Source organism: Triturus cristatus, chromosome 10 (assembly GCF_964204655.1).
Source record: "Triturus cristatus chromosome 10, aTriCri1.1, whole genome shotgun sequence".
Taxonomy (NCBI): domain Eukaryota; kingdom Metazoa; phylum Chordata; class Amphibia; order Caudata; family Salamandridae; genus Triturus; species Triturus cristatus.
The window spans coordinates 414,209,071-414,223,854 of record NC_140593.1 but is presented as its reverse complement, the minus strand read 5'-3'; the positions used below and the strand labels follow the sequence as shown (position 1 = coordinate 414,223,854).

Sequence of the window (14,784 nt, the reverse complement as noted above, 5' to 3'; positions counted from 1 at the left end):
TGTCAAATTCAGGATTTATCTTAAATTGGTGAGCATTGAAGCCCATGTTTAACTTCTAGTTAGAAATCAAAAAGCTATTACTAAAGTCATGCAAATCAAAGAAAACAATGTGTCCCATTTCACAAAGGACATCTTGAAAATTCTGCTTTTGCACGTTTACTCTAATTTTTGGAGTAGATTTCTGAATTTGCCGATTTGCAAAGAATCTACAGTACAGAAAGAAATCTGGCAGTAGTAGGTAACTCAAGTGCACCATAAGTACTAAGGCCAAATTCCCTAAAGAGTAAATTAAAATGAAATATGTATTTGTACAAGGAACCTTATTTACCCCAGAGTGAAAATATTATTCTTTGTGTAAAATCACTTTTCAATACACCACCATTAAACGTGGGTGTGTACCCCACCGTTGAAGTGCAAAACAAAAAAGAAAGACAAACACCACCAAACACACAAACTTCATATCACCCATGCTGAGCACAGGGTTCATGGTTTGATCCCCGGCTCTGGCGGCAGCATAGCTCAGCACCATTCGAATCTGGGCAATAGCTCACTTAATTTCCACGACAGCCCCCAGCGCCATGAGACCCGTAAGGGTGAGTAGTTCGCGCTTTACAAAAATACCATCCACAATTTCACAAACACTATCTGACTTGTACTCTCTATCTCAAAAAAAAAATCTCAAATAAACCTACGTGAGCCGTGCAGCCAAGGCAAGGAATCCCAGGCTCAGAAGCATTTACTGCTGCCTCACCTTGCCATACACTTGAGAGCAAATCTTAACCAGTAACAACAACATAGCACAAAGATCTTAAGTCCGATGATAACCCAGATGCATGCTATTTCTTTCTCAAAAGAAAAATACTGCATTTAAATATGTTTGCTTGTGAATGATTGTTCATTGAACCAAAATAAATAAATTTTTGATCTAGTGACTGATATAGAATCAGAAAGACCGTGTTAGATGGCATGTGTTGCTGTAGATGCACATGATCTGCATACGCCTGCCATCTAGTGTTGTCTGGAGTTGTGCAAGTTGTTTTTCTTCAAAGAAGTCTTTCGAGTCATGAGATCATTGTTAGATTGTTTTTTCTCCACCATCTGGTTTTTCTCCACCATCTGGTTCGGGCGTGTGTCTCTGCTCCCTGTTTCCACTCAGTTTGGTACGATTCTTTGGTTTCTTTACTGTCCTAGACGGTATTGTTTTTGATCATGCTTCCTACTTCTGCGTTACTGTCCAATTTCATCGGTTCGGACGTTGGGCGCCGCCCTTCTAGGCCTACCTTCCCACGTGTTACCAGCTCCATCGAAAATGCATTTCTAATGGAACATAAATCCTTCAGGCTTTGCCCGCGTTGCCATGCGAAATACCTGCACACTGACCAACACTTTTTGTGCAGCGTCTGCCTTTCGTTCGACCATAAGGAAGCTGACTGCGATGCGTGTTAGGCGTTCACTCCAAATAAACCCTTTAGGATCTAAGGACTCATCAGCTGGAAATGTCTGAGAAAGCCGCAGAAGACACTCCTGACCTTTTCAGCGAATATAATACCCTCTAGAGGAGTCGACCAACTAGGAAGAGGAGACTTTCTCAATCGACTAAAGCTCTGGTTCCGACCTAGAGGTAGATATGGAGATGCAGGAACTACCATCTGGTCAGCGTGCGAGTTCTATGACCCCAGCCACGCACCTCCATTTAAGCCAGCCAAAATAAATTTGTCCCTCCCTCTAATAGAGGTCGCCGGACCACCACTGCCTTTCGGCCATGGTGGGATCTGAAAAACGTTTTGGATGGCCATCCCTCGGGCCCAGCGCTGAAGATTTCTACCAAAGCCAAGCTTTGGGCTTCGACTTATTCGGACCGAGAACATGCTTCGGTACCGGCCTGATCTTCGGTACCGGCCTGATCTTCGGTACCGGCCTGATCTTCGGTACCGGCCTGATCTTCGGTACCGGCCTGATCTTCGGTACCGATTCAGCAGCCGACTCCCATTTTCCTCGGTGCTGACTAAGCATCCCACTTCTAAGCCAAAAACCTTTGTGGTGAAACCTTTGGAGCTGAAAAACTCGAAAGCATCATCGGCTTCCACGTCTCCTGTCAAACCCATTCTGGAAAAACTGGACATTAATCAGAGAAAAATTTAAAAACAGGAGGGAACTGGTTGGATCCTTGCTTGTCCGCCCCCAAAGAGGAAATTAACATTTGAGGAGACCTTTGATATTCCTCTTCCTCCCAGAAGGAAAACGAAGAACATAGCCACCAGCCGTGCCGACCATCCTACTCCTACACTTCCTTCTTTGCCTCCATCCCCTCCTCACTCTCCACCACCATTCTTTCCGACACATGACCCACTTGATGATTCACCTCAAGGGGTCACCACACTCAATAACTGGGGAACTAGGGGGGGCCATTAGGTTATCCTGACCCTTGGGATAACTGACACTGATCCAACTACCCCAAATGATCCAGACCTAAATCCAGCTCACCCCTCCCCTCCTGAGGATTCCACTTCCTTCCAACAGGTTATCTCTAGGTCAGCAGCTTTTCATAACGTTGAGCTGCATAAAGAATCCCTAGAACAGGACTTTCTATCTGACACCCTCTCTGCCACACACAAGGACACCCAATTTTTGCCCCTGCTCTCTGGCATGAAGAGACATACCGAGGACATTTTAACGGAGCCAGTCCATGCCCAGGGCATCACCCTCGGGTGGACATAAAAGAAATAGTACCGCCTGTTTATCCACTGTCAAGTACCACCTGACTGCACGCAAAAGGGCAAACAGTTAGGCTACAGGGGATAACCTCCCTCCTGAAAAAGAAAGGAAACGCAGAGATGCCGCTGGGAAGAAGGTTTCAGCACAGTCGCTCAACCATTGGTGTATCACCAATTCACAGCCCCTTCTAGCCCAATACGATAGTCCATTGGGATGAGATTGAGGAACTCTTCAGTACCTCCTGGAAGAACATCACAAAACAGGTCCGAAACTTGTCACAGAGGGACAGGCCATTACTATTAATGCCAGTGTCCTTATCAGAAGGCACACATGGCTTGGGTGTTCTGGGTTCAAACCAGAGGTCCAGCAGACAGTCTTAAAACTGGCTTTTGATAAAGAACACTTGTGGACCGCAGGTAGTTTCTAGCCTTGATAAAATGAAAAAGGACTCTGATACAGCTAAGGTGATGGGAGTGTTACAATCTTCCACTTCTAGAGGCTCTATTCGTCGCCCAGCCTACAGAAGGGCATACAAATCTACCTCCACAGATAATTCACAACAAAAACAAACTCAATCCCCGTACACCAAGGATTATTTTAGAGGCTCCTTCAGAGGAAGTAACAACAAAGGAAGGGGTACGGGTGCATCGCATGCGGAGCAACTCCCTCTGCCAAACAGCGACTACCCAAACCTACCACCGACCTGTCCACACAGCAACTGTGGGAAGACTACAGTTTTTGCACCCTGCCTGGAATTCCATCACCACAGACACATGTGTACTGGCCATTGTACAACATGGCTATTGTTTGGAGCTCATTACCACACTGCCCAACATTCCACCTCTTACACACAGGTTATCACACAAACATTTAACACTTCTCAAAGAAGAGGTCCAAGCCCTTCTTCTCAAAGGGCCATAGAAGCTGTTCCTCTTCAACTACAAGGTTCAGGAGTATACACCCAATACTTTCTGATTCCCAAGAAGGACTAGTCTCTAAGAACAATCTCAAATCTCAGACCGCTAAATGAGTACGTACTATCGGAACACTTCCATATGGTCACTCTGCAGGATGTCATTCCGTGTCTTCTTCTGCAACAGGGTAACTTTAGGGCAACACTACACCTAAAGGAGTGGAGAAGTGTGGCTCAATGATTAGAGCGGCAGACCCTGATGCAGAGATCTAGCCCGGGACAAGGGTTCAATTCCCCGCCTCGGCGGATCTTGGGCTCAAAAATTCCACGGACCTGATAATTCTCGCCTCGGTGCCATTCCAATCATGGAGTCCCACTCTGCAACTCTGGGCAATAGCTTGCTTAATCTCCACAACGGCCCCCACAATGCTAAGGATGCCTGGCCTCCACCTTGGGGGTGCCCAGGAGTGGATGCCTCACAGGGAAAGCCAGGATGGGTTCCACAGCGGTATTCGTACAAGCGCCTTGAGACCCTTGCGGGTGAGTAGTGCGCTATACAAGTATCAATTTACATTTACAAGGATGCCTAATTCTACATACCAATACACGCCATGCACTGCAAATAACTACGATTTGTCATAGAAAGCAAACCCTATCAGTTCAAAGTGCTTCCATTTGGGTTTTCACAAAATGCCTGGAAGTGGTTGCAGCACATCTGCGAAGACAAAATGTCCACGTATTTCCTTATCTGGACAATTGCCTCCTCAAAGCCATCACTCCATCAGTGCCAACAACACACTCAGTTGACAGTGGGTCTACTTCACAGACTGGGAGTTACTATCAATGTCCCCAAGTTTTACCTTCAACCTCTACAAGTTCAACCTTACTTGGGATTAGCCTACCCCAATCCTGCTCGAGTTCAGAACTTTCAGGCAACTCTTCCCCAGTTCCAGCCAAACCACACACTCACAGTAGAGACTGTCATGCGTCTGTTAGGAATGATGGCTTATTGCATTGCCATAGTTTTCCCTGCAAGGTTACACGCAAGTCCTATGCAGCAATGTTTAGCTCGCCACTGGTCTTAGTCACAGGGTCACCTGGAATATCTAGTGTTGCTAGATTGCAACACTCACTTTTCTCTGCAATGGTGCAACATAAGCAACTTGTTAAAGGGGTGGGCTTTTCTGGACTCTGTTCCTTGCATCACTCTTACCACGGATGCATCACAGACTGTTTGTGGTGCCCACCTACAAGACTTGACAGTACAAGGTCTTTGCGATGCCAAACATCACTCTACATATCAGCTACTTGGAGTTTTGGGAGGTTTACCTAGCACTGAAAGCTTTCCCTCCTCACCTCTCTCAAGGTTGTTCTAGTCCGGATGGACAATACGACAGCCATGTATTATCTCCAAATACGGGGGGGAAATGGTCTTCATAACTATGACACGTGTCTGTGGTAATGGGCTCTTCACTACATCATTGACCTGTTAGCTGAATATCATCTGGAACCAGACAACAACTATGCAGACCTGCTCAGCGGGATGCAGCAACCGAATGGGGAATTCCACCAATAAGTCCTTCTTCCCTACTTTAAAAAATGGGGGTGGTTTCCTCTGATCAACCTTTTCGCCACACCAGAAAACGCAAAATGCCCAAACTTCGTCTCCAGGTACCCACACCCACTATCCAAAGGCAACGCACCATGGATGAGTTGGTCAGGGAGATTTGCTTACACTTTTCCACCTCTCCATCTCATTGCATTTCTGGTTCCGAGGCTCAGGCAAACATCTCTCACACTGATCCTTGTAGCTCACACTTGGGCATGTCCACCCTGGTTCACAACACTACTAGATCCCTCAGTAGTTCCACACAAGAAGCTCCCCAACAGGCTGGAGCTTCTCACTGAGAATCAAGAACATATCCAATACCCAGACCCCAACACCCTTAACCTAGCAATTTGGCTCTTGAAGACATAGACTTTGGCAACCTTGACTTACCACCAGAATGTATGGTCATTGTCCAGGAATCATTTAGACCCACAACTAGAGCCTATTATGCCGCAAAATGGAAACGTTTTGTTTGCTGCTGCCAAGCTAAACAAGTTGATCATATAAAAGCCACGGTGAAAAACATTCTATGCTACCTGCTTCATTTGTAGAAAGCAAATTTAGCTTACACTTCCATATGGTTACACCTCGCTGCCAAGACTTCATATCTCCAAAATAGACAGCATCTCTCGCGGTTTAAAATTCCTTTCATCAAGGCGTTCATGGAAGGACCCAGAATAGTTATTTCGCCACTGGTTTTCCCAGCACCCTACTGAAACCTTAACATTATTCTCACTAGACTAATGGGTCCCCCTTTTGAGCCTCTTCACTCATGCCCCCTTCAGTTTCTTTTGTGGAAAGTGGCATTTTTAGTTGCCATTACCTCACTCAGACGTGTTACTGAGCTCCAGGGTTTAACCTTAGAAGAACCCGTTTTCCAAATTCATAGAGACAGTGGTTCTTCGTTCCAGTCCCACAATTTCACCATAGTCAGTACATTGAGCTCCCAGTTTTTTTTCCCCTCAACCAGATTCAGTTGCAGAAAGAGCCTTTCATACCTTACATGTCAAAAGAGCGCTCATGTTCTACATCGATAGAACTAAAACTTGCTGGAAAAGTAAACCACTTTTTGTAGCTTTTTCTCCACCCCATAAAGGGAACCCAGTATCCAAATCCGGCATGGCCAGATGGTTTGTCAAATGTATTTAGATTTGCTACATTAATGACATAAGACCTTTACTTGTTTCTTTCTGAGCACACTCCACTTGTAAAGAGAGCCACCATGGCCTTTCTCCGAAACCTTTCCATAGCTGACATTTGTAAGGCAGCTACTAGGTCTACACCACACACCTTCACCAAGCTTTACTGTGCGAATGTTTTAGCATACCAACAAGCCAGTGTAGGTCAGGCAGTGCTATGTACTGTTTTTCAAACTACTGCAACTTCCATAGGCTAGCCACCGCTTCTACGGAGGGACTGCTTTACAGTCTATGTAGAGCATCTGTCTACAGCCACACATGCCATTGAGCAGATTATGTTACTTACCCTGTAAGCATGTTTGTGACATGTAGTGCTGTAGATTCTAAGTGCCTTTGATCCTTCCCAGATGCCTGTGGCTGTTGTAGTTACTATATATTTGTATATGTACATTTCCCATGGACATCGTTTTCTTGCACATACCTTGCACTCCTTTCTCACCCACCAGATGGAAAACAATCTAAAAATTGAGTTGATGCCCATGAGTCCTATTACCAAGAGGAGTCACTCGACATGGTGACTCGAAAGACTTCTTAGAAGAAACCAATTTGCACAACTCCGGACCCAACACTAGATGGCATGAGTATGTAGAGCATGTGAATATACAGCACTACATGCCACAAACAGATGCTTACAGGTTAAGTAACCTAATCCTTACCACTGAAACCGGAGTGGGGAAATACGTGGCCCCAGTACAATATGAAGCCACCCCCTTGATATCAAATCACATACCAAGAAGGAATAAAATGGAGGAGTACTAGCCATTGTATTTAATAACACCGTAGCAATCACTAAGTTGGAAGAGGTGATTAAACAGAGTTGTAAAGCATTCTTGCTAGATGACGATCCAGCCTTACTTTCACTTGCTGCTTCCTCTTGCTCTGGCGATTTCCTCTGAACTGAGCTTTTGCTGATGTTTTCTAGGGCATAGTTTCTGATCTATCAACAAAACAGTCCAACATATCTATGCTTCGGGACCTAAACATCTAGTTTGATAAACCAAATCTGTCTCAACTAAATGCTATCACATCAGCACTAAGTACACGCAACTTGACAACATTTGCCTGTTAATGGACCAATCATCACATCGTTGCTGTCTCGTTCAAGATCTCAATCAGCTAAATCCCAGCAACGCACTCCAACTTGCAGACAATGGAACAAACGAAGCATGCAGGAGTGGCAATCTCAATTAACATTACTCAACTGAAAATAATTAACTCAGTGGAAAATCTCTGAATTGATTACCTCAACATTTGACATGTTAATACCAAAACCAACTTCAAAACCAGGCAAAAAAGGCCGCCTCTAGGATGAATGGGGAGTATAAAAAAATAAAAGGAGAAATCTCAACACTTCAACACAGATAGACCAAACCCAAAAACACTCCAGACAGAATGTGCCTACACAGACACAATAGAATGTACAAATCATACATTAAGATAGCCAAAGTAAATCCACTGCTGAAGCAGGATGGACGTGCCAAATGCCCAGCCAAGAAACTCTATAAAGATTCTATCCATTTGGCAATCCAGAGTGCTGTCAAACATCCATACTTCTTGCACAAGACTTCTGTAATAAACTAGCAGCTCATCATCTAAACTAAAAAGCAGACACACCGGATTCTTATCTGCCAACTGAGAGAAATAACTACTACCCTACTATACAGCCAAAATCAATCAAAAGCTACTCCATCTCAATTTGCATCAGCCTTTTGTAGAAATTATAACCTCAGAATGTGAAGAGCTAACAAAAGCCAGCATCCTATATGTCGCATGTTCCCCACTTATTTTCCAAAATATTCTTCAGTCATCATCGGCATCTGTCAGAGTCAGAAATATTGTCAATAGCTTCTTAAAAACAGGAATTTTCCCAGATATATTAAGAAAGGAATATATATTTTCACTAAAGAAAAACAACATAGACCCTCAAGACCCCAACAGCTACAGACTCAATCTCTAATGTACCTTTCTTTAGCAAACTTATGGAGAGGGCAACCTTCCTTCAGATCTCTGAATTCATTAGAAGAAAACAAACTATTCTCAGACTGGCAAACAAGATTTTACCCAGGGAGGGACAGCGAATCTTCCTTTAGCGCAGCTCGAGATCACCTTAAAAAAAAAATAAAGTTGACAAAAATGATGTAGCTACATTACTACTCTTGGATCTTTCAGAAGCCTTTGACACAATACACCAGGACACATTACTACTTAGACTGATAGACCTTGGTATAGATGGCATCACATAATACCTTTCGTTTCCAATCCTTAATGCATACAAACAGGAGTTTCACAAGGATCTATCCACTCACCTCTACTTTTTAACACCTACATGGAACCACAACTAAATCTTCTCAAGGGTTCCAAACTCATTTGATACAACTATGTGAATGACGCTAACAAATTTCTCAAACTGGGATACCCTAAGGGAATGTTCACTACACCTGCCTCATAGCTGTAGATCAGTGGATGAAGTGTAATTGCCTTAAGCTGAATTCTTCCAAACTGTAGAAATGACCATGTATTTTTCTGGTTTTATTAACTGGTTTCCTTGCCAAAAATAACTACAAACCGGAAAAATATCAGAATGTTCTTTAACTCTTCTCTTTCCATGAGTGTAAAAATCAACTTTCCACAGAATGAAAACACTTGAAGGCATCTTTCCACATCTTGGATTCCCTCAAAAGGTACAAGCTATATCGTCACCCATACTCTTCAAACTTGACTGTGCTAATTTACTATACCACAGTATTCCACTCCTGTTTGAAGGCTAGACAAAATGCAAAACGCAGCAGAAAGACTACTTCTAAATGTAAATATTAAAACCAACATCTCTCGGTTCCTGAAGGCTCTTCATTGGCACCTAATAGTAAGAATATTTTATTTCCAATTACTGCGCATCATAAACAGAGTTATTAATGGCATAGGTCCAAAATTAATTCAAGTAAAATTACAAAATATTCCCTACCTCGGAACCAGCATTTCAGTACGGTGCTTAATAGTTCTGCTTGCAAGAAAAAAACTATTGGTGGGACTACTTTCTCAGTTCAAGCAGCAAAACTATAGAAATACCTAACTGCACAGATCAGAGCCACTGATAATCACTAGAGTTCATAAGGATGGTTACTACCTGGTTATTCTCAATGTGATCCAACAAAGAAACCACACATTCTCATTTTCTGCCTGCAGACAGCTACCATCCAGGGCCTCTTAAGATCAAGGAAGTTCTAAATCGGCATAATCCCTTTACAAACAACTACTAATAACAAAGAGATCCACTTCCCCCAGAAACCTACTGCCCATACCTCTATCTGAGACACATAACTAAATGATCAATGCAAACCCCAGGGATTGTCCACTCCTCAAATTTTCACCAGACAAACCTGAACGATTCACTATCTGACCATACCACGTAACTCCATACCAAACTTTAAATAAAAAAAAAATCTGTCTATTTCAATAATGTTCAATGTTTATGTAAAAAAACAAACTGACCATGTTTTCCCAACATCAGTCTACAGCCAGATGGAACAGCCAAAGACTCAACAGCATATATATCCTGCCCACTAGTAATCCACTTTCAACCTTTTCGGTGTGGACATTAAACTTCCCAAAACTCCTTCATATTTCAATGCTCCAAAATAAAAAACCTTGAATATTAACCTTATGTGCAGCTAGGGATAATACTCTCCCGCGCCTTACTATTTGTATGATGCCTTCTTTTTCTCCATCCTTAGCCTGCCTCAGTGCCTTCTAGTGTACCCTACTCTATCATATGCCTGCCATGTTACTCTCCACTATATTTCAGTAAACTAACCATAGCCCCTCCTTGCAAATCAGGCTTTCCCAAGTAACCATTCCTGCAACACTTACACTTTTCCAAGCTATCTACTCATCCCACTTACATGAGTAATATTTTTTCCTTTGTAACCTTTTCTTGCAGTCTCAGAATATATAACTTGCTCTACTCTATCTACATGACCCATGTTTGCCATCTGGCATGAACTCACCCCAATTATTACATCTAAGTCCTAGTACTTAATCCACCATGATAAACTGGAGAAAGTACTTCCATTTCCTCAGAGCACAAGGTTAATACAATAACCTTAAAAATTACAACAATTAAAAAAAACAATGTGGTTAACCATTTACTTTGGGTTACAAATAGACTGCTACCTGCCATGAGTCACTTTATTGTCTCATTGGGGATAGTAAGCGCTATATAAGTGCAATTATAATACAATACAATACTTGATTCTGCCTTTCACCGTAAAACTTTCATGTACACTTCGATGGTGGGAAACTTGAGTTGGTGGATAATCACTGAACTTTGAAGGGCCATGCCTCTTGACTATTCATCCCCAATCACTCCTGCATTTACAAATACCACAAATCTATGTTGCTGCCAGATTTCCCATAGTTGTATGCAGTTTACAAGAGTAAAAGGTAATTAGTTTTGAATCTTTCAAATAAAATGCAGGATTCACTCACTCTTTGCCGTTTCTATGCACCAAAGTGCAACTTAGGTGCCAAAAGAAGTTTTTTTTAAATTGGATCCATAGTGTCTGCTTTGGCCTATAATGCATAGAAAATCCACGGTTCATTAAAAACAATGGATCTTGTCAAATCTGTAAAAAGAATGTAACACCTTTGAGCCTATTAAAACTTGGCTATGAGATGGCAGGGAACCTATGTGCAAGTGCTCAATTGAACACTTCTTTTATAGGTACATAACTTCTGGTGATTGTCTTCAACCCACATAGCTTGCAAACATGCGAGCATCATGGGTAAGGTTTTTAGGACCCAGCTTCAGAGAACACTCTTTGCAGTTACCTTTTTCATGACTAAGGGAGGGTTTTCTGTGGAGATCGTAATTGCTGCAATGTGAAAATAATAAGGTGAGTGACTCCAACAGTTTTAGTATTAGAAATCACTTTGGAGGCTTGGATCCTGGTTGAATTTCCAAGTACATAATCCTATTTTCTTGTCCATCAATTGTCTGCTTTTGAGTAGTGATGGGCAAAATGATAATGGAGACTTCGCAGTAGAACAGCAGCAATACAAATAAGTAAGCTTTGTATAATCTTCCACCAATATAGTGCCATAAAATAATGCATCATCTAGTTAATTATATGAAGTGAACCCCAAGCTTAAGTGTCTGATGTGCAATAGCATTATTATCCAAACAGAAGTGTATTCCAGGTAGGTGTAGACCAAGGTGTAGAAGGGCTCTTTGTTTCAACTAAGTGCATCTGACTCCTCCCCAATCAGTAACTGCCTGGAGTTCTGTTCCCGCCTGAATAATCAGATTTCATTACTGTGCTGCCTGTTACTAAACTAGTAGGGTTCCTGTTTTAATTTGTTATATTTAATCATTCTAGCTAACATTCTAAGAACTGTGCACCGAGTTGGGAACTTATAAACATAGAACAGCTACTTTATCTTCCTCTCCTTTTGAAATGATCATGTAACAGCCTACTGCTTTTATTACAACAATTGTCATTACCCATCGACTCACGAAAGCATGGAGCTGAAATTTGTATTTTGTTGACTGTAATCTACACATTTCTTTACTAGAACATGCTCTTGTTTGAGTAACATATCATTAATGTTTAAGAAGCTGCTGGTATCTGCTTTTGAACATGATCTAACAGAAATGTTGACTATTTTAATAGCACAAATGAGTGCTCCGCCTCCTCCTGGAGCCCCGCCGGCACCACCTCCGCCACCTATGTTTGGGATGGGCGGTAAGATAGGTGAGACCAGTATCTGTGCAGACCTGAATTCTTCTACCTTGTTTGATCGGGAATTAACATCGGGTTTTGAAAAATGGTTTGCATGAATGGGTGATTAAAAATATGATCATTGGGTTTGGATCAGTGGTTTTAATTAACAAATTCTAACATGAACTGATTTGTTTTGTGATGAATGCCTTTGAAGGTAAATACACAAGTGATGAATTAAGAGCTGTAGAAAAGTAAGGATTTAGCTTAAATATTGCTTCCTAGTATTCAATCGTATTTTATCTAATGATTATTTAAAAAAACAATCCCTGAAGTATTTAAAGAAATCTGATAGTTGTGGGTAACTTGAGTGCACTAAATGGACTCATCCCGAATTTTCACAAGGAATGATTATTAAAGTTAGATTTTTCTTGAGGAACTTCATCTACTCAAATATTTTTTATTTTGTGGCCCCTTCCTGTACCTCCTGTTTAGGGGAGAGGGTGTGGCCTTGCGGCTAAAGCGGTCAAACTCATTGGGGAACCAGGTTCGAGTTTCGGCAGGGGACACTCAACATCATGTGATTCTGGGCAAATCACGGAAGCTCCCCGTGCCTAACAAAAATGAATGTGTCCTTGTGTAAAGCACCAGGTGTTCGTGTAAAGTGCTCTGATACCTGATGCCTGAAACCTTCAGGTCAAGTTTGCGCTATATAAAACTCCGGGGAAAAACAAAAGTACAGGAATTTTCCCCACCCTGGAACCACTTCTGCCTGCGACAGAGGTAAATTCATGTAGGCTTCCAAGGTAGGAAACTGTTTGCACAATTAAAACAATACTTGCAGTGTTACAGACTTGAGGCTACTTCTTGAATTTTGCAGGTCCATAACTCTGGGCCGTTCAGCCCCTGCCCACAGCTTTTTGATACTTTGAATCTGCACCCAAAATGTATTCGAACACATTTCTTTTTTTTGGGAGTGGAAGTGGATCATAGGAGCAGCAAGAGTGCTCTGGCCAATATTGCATAGAAAATCCAGGGTTCTTTAGAAACTGAAGTGAAATTTGACGATCCTGTGCAAAGATCCATAAACGAGAAATGAACTCCACATCAAGAAGAAATTCTAGACATCTGTAGTGAACCATGACGTCCAGGGAAAGGTAGCCTTTGGGTTTTCTAAAGCCATATGCTAGTGGATGGGAGGAAAGATGTGTACAAGTGTGCCATAGGACACTTCTTATATGGACAGAACTACTGGAGATTCTTTGTTCCATACATCTTGCAATAGAGGATCATGGGTAAGGTTTCAGAGAACATTCTTTGCAGTTACTGTTTTCATGACCGAGCCAGTGTTTTCTGAGGAAACAACTTCTGGGTTGTGAAAATAATTAGGTTAGTTTAACTCATCTTGTGGTGAAGATAACGTTGGGGGTATTAGATCCTGGCTGTGTTTCCAAGTACAGTTTCCTATTTTTCCCCCCCCCCCCATTTATCACTGATAAGTTACCCGCTTGTAAGTAGTGACATGCAAAACTGTTATCCGAGACTTCAGAGTAGAAGATTCTGACAATTGATGACTTTGGATTGCTTATTCAAATTCCTCAAGTTGATGTTAGTAATTCAGCGAGCTTGAGGTCTTTACCAAAAAGTTCCATTGCATTGGTCATCCTTAAAGTTAACAATTAGGTTAATTGAGAAGAATATGTGACTTAAACCACTAAATTGGAAAGTGTTTATTCACGGTATTTCGAGGTCTCAAGTACCATTGGAAATTCTAAATTCCATGTGATTAAGGAAACTGTACGAGTGCTCAAACAGCCAGTGATTTGGGTTTTTCCAGAGTTGATTTTGGCATGCGTTACATTACTATCGTTAACTTAAGTTGTTAGGGTTAACATCTTGATGAAAGCTTTTTTTTAATTTTTCGTATTGGATTTAGTGATCTGAAAATGCAGGAATTGGTCATCGGCTGTGGAGTGAACAGTCCATAGCATTTTCATTTTTATTTTCTTTGCATATGTTTTAACTATTCTTCCCAACGGACTGTTTTGTGTATTTGAAAATAGCAGGGTTCATGAGATGGTGGAGTACATAGTGCTTAGTTACTCAACAGATCTCATCCAGTCTCCAAACGCCAGGTCCTAGGTTGCAGTAGAGACCACTTCCACTACCTCGGTAGGAAAGAGGCCAAGCATGCTGGAAGCTTTGCTGTCAACCAGAGTAAGCGGTATTGTTTGCTAAGATAGTTGGCATGCAGCACAACAATGGAAATCTGTATCCAATATTACTATCCGAGTAAAAAATCACCACTGGTGACTTCCAGTGCTCAGGTCTTGGTCCAGTGTCCATTCCTCTTCGATTCCTCCTCGCTGGTTTTGCTGACGGGTATCTGGATCACTGTGTATAAAGTTGCATTTATTACCTGAATTGTGACTCTTAACAGGAACAGGATTTTTACTGCAGCAACGTTTGTATGCCTTTTCAAGCCAACAATAAGATTATTCATTTGCCAATTTCCTTTTTGTGTCAATTGTTTGCTCTTTTGGTGCAACGTTTTCTGTGTTGTGTTTTCTGAATTTAAGATGTAGGCATGGGGTCTGTTTTTTCTGATGTAATAATGTATTTTTGCATTTC

General features: G+C 42.0%; 1 protein-coding gene across 41 annotated transcripts in view; it reads left to right on the top strand.

The window, feature by feature from the left end:
* Window positions 1-14,784, top strand: part of ABI1 (abl interactor 1) — a 363,080-nt gene that overhangs the window by 281,369 nt on the left and 66,927 nt on the right. For 27 of the 41 annotated variants that reach the window (XM_085631730.1, XM_085631720.1, XM_085631734.1 and 24 more), the window contains one exon: window positions 12,106-12,186. The exons of the other annotated variants lie outside the window; for them this stretch is intronic. In XM_085631730.1, the coding sequence (XP_085487856.1) occupies window positions 12,106-12,186 (81 nt within the window). The remainder of the gene's footprint in view (window positions 1-12,105; window positions 12,187-14,784) is intronic. 41 annotated transcript variants of the gene reach the window in all.